The sequence below is a fragment of the Etheostoma spectabile genome, chromosome 3 (assembly GCF_008692095.1).
Source record: "Etheostoma spectabile isolate EspeVRDwgs_2016 chromosome 3, UIUC_Espe_1.0, whole genome shotgun sequence".
NCBI lineage: Eukaryota > Metazoa > Chordata > Actinopteri > Perciformes > Percidae > Etheostoma > Etheostoma spectabile.
The window spans coordinates 27,561,482-27,567,318 of NC_045735.1; the positions used below are offsets into that span (position 1 = coordinate 27,561,482).

General features: G+C 44.6%; 1 protein-coding gene and 1 long non-coding RNA gene across 2 annotated transcripts in view; one reads left to right on the top strand and one right to left on the bottom strand.

Moving 5' to 3' along the window:
• The window catches only part of bmp16 (bone morphogenetic protein 16), an 8,411-nt gene extending 2,820 nt beyond the window's left edge, over positions 1 to 5,591 (top strand). Inside the window, exons 2-3 of the mRNA XM_032510091.1 lie at positions 2,811 to 3,178; positions 4,214 to 5,591. Of these exons, the coding sequence (XP_032365982.1) occupies positions 2,818 to 3,178; positions 4,214 to 5,289 (1,437 nt within the window). The 5' untranslated portion in view covers positions 2,811 to 2,817 and the 3' untranslated portion in view covers positions 5,290 to 5,591. The remainder of the gene's footprint in view (positions 1 to 2,810; positions 3,179 to 4,213) is intronic.
• Positions 1 to 5,837, bottom strand: part of LOC116684400 (uncharacterized) — an 8,238-nt gene that overhangs the window by 2,261 nt on the left and 140 nt on the right. The window lies entirely within an intron of this gene.

Here is a 5,837-nt window from a genome sequence, read left to right on the forward strand (position 1 = left end):
TTCGAGGGAGACCTGGCCAAGACGGTACACCAAATTACAATACAAACAAAAACACAGCATAAACAAAATCATACATAAAGGAAAGGACAGGTCACATGTGGCAGTTACATTAAAGATGCTAAATTAGGCCAGGATCCATCTTTGAACCGTTTAAATTAGATAGAACCAGTCCTAACACAGACACCCCGAGAGAACAGAGAGGCCGTGTGTATGTCCAAGTGATGTAGGGCAAGCTGGCCTTCAGTCACAAACCTCTTTCTCCCTTTTCGTCCGTGTTTCTCTGCCTCGCGCAGGCGATGCCCCTCCCTGTTGTGTGACGACTGAACCTTTGAACCTCAGAGTCACCTGGGCGGTTTTCTAAGTGAGGAAAGTACAGGAGAGAGGTACTTGTGTTGTCCTTAATCTGCTTTACAAGCCTCCACAGTATATGGGAGAGGTTGTCCAGCACAGCGTCTAATCTGTAATTGTCCTCTGCTTCATTGCCTCAGGTAAAACAGCCCTGGGTGGGGCCGCAAGCTTTTAATGGATAGCCTGCAACAATCCCACACTTGGAGGTGGCTTATTTTCCCAGGCCTGTCCTTTGAACCGTGCACCACGTGAACAACACACAATGTATAAAAATATACACACCTTCACACCTGTGACCTCCTTTTGACCCATTTTCTGACGGTGTGGTAAGATTAGCGGCCATTACAGTGTCATTATGTGTTCGCTGAGCCATAAACACCTCTGCTATCTCGCTTTAGAGGCCTTAATCAATTCTCTGTCTCTTAGAGAGATGAGATAAGGAGATAGAGGAGAGAGATATGTGAGAGCTCGGACAAGGTAAGAGATAACTGCAAACTTAGAGTTCTTGGAGTACGTGATAGACAGGTGCACTTTCTTTTGAAAAAGGATCATGTATACTTGTCCAGGCAACCAGGGCAACAATGGGTACAAGATTATGCGTTCTTTTGTCCCAGTGTCTTGATTGTTAATTGTATAATAAAACATATTTGATCACAAAAAAAGCATGGGTACATGATTCACTTCAGTTTTACTTTCACTTAAATTCATTTGCAGTTAAGAGTTTCTTGTCCTTGTCTCTTTTGCTCTGGCCTTTTTACACCTCAAACCGACCTCTTCAGGTCAAAGGGACTGTTGACTTGCTGCTTTCTAATTAGTGGCTCAGTTATTATTAACACCTGTACTACAGAGGTGCAGGGCGTTGGCTAGGTCACCGTGGTAATTGCGTGACCCCCTGTCTGTGCTCCTGTTCCCGCACTGAGAATAGTCATAGTCACTCAGATAAAAGAGGTTCTAGTCACTCAACACAGTCAAGTTTAACTAAAGGAGCACAGTGGTTGCATCTGTGGGATTTTGGTCGGAATTTTGGTTTACTAATTTGAACTTATTCATATGCATTCACACACAGTCATAACATAGAGGGGGAAAGCTCAAAACACACTTAGAATTAGAATTTTAGGCAGTAGAGGTTCAAGACCAGGTGCAAACCAGAAACATTGCATATCTGATCATATCTTAATTAAAAACACAGTCATTACTTGAGAAGGGATGGATTGATGGCAGCATGACATTATCACTGCATGCACAGCTAAACTGTGTTTTAGCTTTTTCAATAACAGGCCATTATCATTCTGTAATCTGTTGTTCTGCACAAAACACTAATGAAACCAAATCGTACATCTCTTGTCGCTCCTTAGTATTCATTTTTATCTCTTTTTGCATATTTTGGCATTGCATTGCACATAGTGCTACAGTAGATGCAATTATGTAGCAGACACATTTGCACACATTGGGCGAATTTAAATTCAAATGCAATACTTTTACTACTACAAATGTCATGTACACAAACTCCAAAGGAGTCTTAGAACTCCTTAGTTCAAATCATTCAAAATGGGGACTTTCCATTAACTCTTTATACAGACAAAGCTCCCCCTCATCACCTCAACAATATCCATTAATGTCAAGGTTAAGTGCAATGTAACACTTTTAAACATAGTTGTGTTAATGTTAACAAAAGGGTTCAAAACGCAGGTTTCAACCCTGATAGCTGATGTTTTCTGAGGATATGGTGAAGGTTTGTTTATATGCTGTACATATACCTGTAATTTAAGGGTCAATTGCATTATGCATTTAAATGAAAGGGTTTTTGTCTTCTTCACACATGCAGACAACATGACAGAAAGCTACTGAATGCTTTACTATTCTCTAGTGATTTGAAAATGAAGGGAGAAGAAAGAAAATCTTGCATCTGTCATTATGGCTGCCTCTACTGCTTTGCATGTCGCTAGAGTCAACAACCTCTGATAAATGTTAGACATCTTTCATTCTTTGACACATGAACACGCACCATGATTAAATTACAGGTAGAGACTGTTTAATGTCTTCAGCTTGGGTGTCCTAAGAGACACGTGGCCTTTGTGGCTAAGAGACTCGCCATAAATTAACAGAGAAAAAACAAAGTGCCACTGTTTCTAGCCTGGAATAACTAGCAAACAACTTCATATGGATATGTGGACAGTAAATTTCTTGAACATATGCCACATGAAGGCTGAAGACTAATGAGAAACTGGTGTGTCCAGGAAGGAAAAGACATAAGCATGATATATAGAGTCCTGGAGCATCTTGGCTGAGTCATCTCTTTTGCAAATTACATATTATGCTTAAACTTGAAAATCCAAAGCACCTAAATTTCAGATGCCATAACAAATTTGTCTGAAGATGTTTAGATTGCTTTTGTATCTTCTAGTAAGCACTTCCTGTTTTCTTTTCTTCCCCACACCTGTCCTCCCATCATCTCCCTCCAGGTCCACCATGTTCCCTGCTAACCTCCTGCTCCTCATGGTCCTGCTGCTACCTCAAGCCTCGTCTGGTCGCCAGGGTGGAGACACCAGCAAGATTGACCATGACAGGGTGCCTTCGTCCATGTCGCCCCCACCCGCTGGTCCCCTCCACCTGGAGCCCAGTCTGGCTCTGACCATCCAGAATCTCCTCCTGAGCCGTCTGGGCCTGCAGTCACAACCCAACCCTCGGTCGGAAGTGCCAGTGCCTGGGTACCTCCTGGATCTTTATCGCTTCCACCAGCAGCAGTACCATCTAGTGGAGGACCCTTCGTTTAGCTTCCCCAGCCAGCACATCCAGCAGGCTAACACCGTACGCAGCTTTCACCACACTGGTGAGCTTACTGCCGCATCATGACGCCATGTTGTCAACCCATTTTATAGCAGTAGAGTTCAGGTTTTGATTTGTAGTTGTTTGGCCTTTTGAACTTTGGTGTTCAGTATAGCTGTTCATGTATTCTGTGGAATTCTTTTATTAACCACAGATGATGTATAAAGATTTATGACAGTAGCAGATGTTTGTTGTGACTCACGCTTTAGCAATCTACACATTAAGTAACATCCATCTGTGCACTCTTAGATAAGAAGGGTTGTCACAATCCTAAAGTCTTCTTTCAAAACATGTGTGGGAGCATAGTTAGATACACTGAGGGAAGTGTGTTCTGGACTTTGCACTGCAATTCTGATCATGGCTGGATTAACCTGTTAGGGGGGCCACAGGGAAAATACTTGTCTGTTGGGCCCCCACTGATCCCCAACCTACCACCCTGTGTCAGTCACCAGTTCCAACTAATTCCAGTACAACTTCTTCTGGAATAATACTTATTATTTGTTAGTAAATGGTTTAATTTGATTAAACACCACTTTATAAGGAATATGCATTACATCCGGTTAATACACTAAAAACATGATAAAGCTGTAAAACTTGACACAGGGTCCCTTCAGCAGATGTTGAATTATATATTGCATACTTGTGTAGGACCGGTTGAAAGATTAAGAGCCTCAAATTAAAGACTACTTGACAAGAAAATATAATCCTGTATTCAATTTATTGTTGATAATCCAGTCTAGATTCAGATACAATAAATGTAATGTGCAATTTACTCAATATCTATAGCAAAGGGTAAAAGCTGGAACTTACAGTGTCAATGTGAGCTAGCTTTCTACCCTTGTGACTTATTTGCTGATACTGGTACCTAGTTTGGTCATTTCCCTGTTTTTGAGATAATTTTAATTCAGGATCTGGCAAATGACAAAACTGATTACTGTAGCCAGCATCTGTTTGTGTCTTGTTGAGTGTATATAAACCCAAGTTAGTACAACCACACTAAACTACCACACCCCCTTGTCTCTCTTCATCTTTCTCTTAGAGCCCCTTGGTGACAATCCCATAGCAGTGGATCGTAAGAGGGTGCACATCTCCTTTAACGTTTCCTCCATCCCTCAGGATGAGAGAGTGATCTCCGCTGAGCTTCGGCTCCTCCGTAGTCACAGAGCCTCCCTGGGTCCTGGGGCCCACAGACTAAACCTTTACCTCGCTGAGCATCATAAGGACCCTGAGCCAACCCTGCTGGAAACAAGGTTACTCCCCACGGGCCTCCACGGTCATAAAGCAAGTGGTTTCTGGGAGGCCTTTAGCCTAAGTGCAGAGCTCCTCCATGAGGCCCTTGCTGGGACTGGCAGTCTGGGCTTCCTCCTGGAGGTCAAACCTGAGAACAGCACCGCCTCGCTCCCTGACCAGCATCTCTTCTCTGCAGCAGGTGAGAAGGAGGCAGAGAAACACAAGCAGGGACACCTGAGGGTATGCAGGTCTGTGGGTCAAGACGAGCACAGCTGGGCCCAGGAGAGACCCCTCTTGGTGACTTATAGTCATGACGGGCGTGGGGAGCCCTTGGTCAAACATGGCAGGAGGACCCCCAATGGAGGCCAGAGGATGAGAGGAAGAAAGGGGACAAAAGAGAGGGCCAGGAGCAGCAGCAAGGGCCGAAATAGAGACCAAGCCTCTGGGAGGGCCAAAAAAACGGGGTATAGAGCGCCGGGCTGGGGGGGTGATAAAGGAAGAGTCAGTTGGAGCGATAGTGGAAGGGTGAAAAGAAATGGTGGTCGTGCTGCGAAACTGAAACGCCTTTCTCGTAACAGATGCCGCCGTCATCCTCTATATGTAGATTTCAACGATGTGGGCTGGCATAAGTGGATCATTGCACCCAGCGGCTACGATGCCTTCTTCTGCCTGGGAGAGTGTCGCTTTCCTCTGGCCGACCACATGAACTCCTCCAGCCACGCGATGGTGCAAACTCTGGTAAACTCTGTGAATGGAGCAGTGCCCCGGGCCTGCTGCGTCCCCACCTCCCTCAGTCCCATCGCCCTGCTCTACCTGGACCCTCAAGACCGAGTGGTGCTGAAGAATTACCAGGACATGGTGGTGGAGGGCTGCGGCTGCCGGTAGTGGGCTGGAGAACTCACCCAGAGAAAGCCAGACGTGGACTGAGGAGCATCGAGGGAATAGACAAAAGACTGAAGCATGAAAAGGCAGATGGTGGGAAGAAGAGAATGTTGAAGCCAGCTAACTGCAAACAGACATGGAGACTGATAGAGACAAATGTAATGTGTGGCGTGAGGAGGATGAGTGGAGAGGAGGGAGATAAGGGAATGGAAATAGCAGCTAAATCTTCATTATCAGGGGCAAAGAAAACACAGTCAGACATAGAAAGAGAAAAAAAAGAGTGGCAGAAACAGACAAAATCTGCCACACAACAGAATAAATAGTTGGACAATAAGGCATTGGAAGAAAATAATATGGTCAACGCAAGTAAACTGCCAGGAATTACTTTTCACGTTTTCCCATTTAGTGATGATGCAGCTGTTTACACCACCAAACGACAGGCTACTTGTTCTCTCACAAGAAGCCAGCGCTTTCACATCAGATTGTCTATTCTATATCCCAGTGTTTGCCACTCATCTCTCTCTCTCACACACACACACACACACACACAC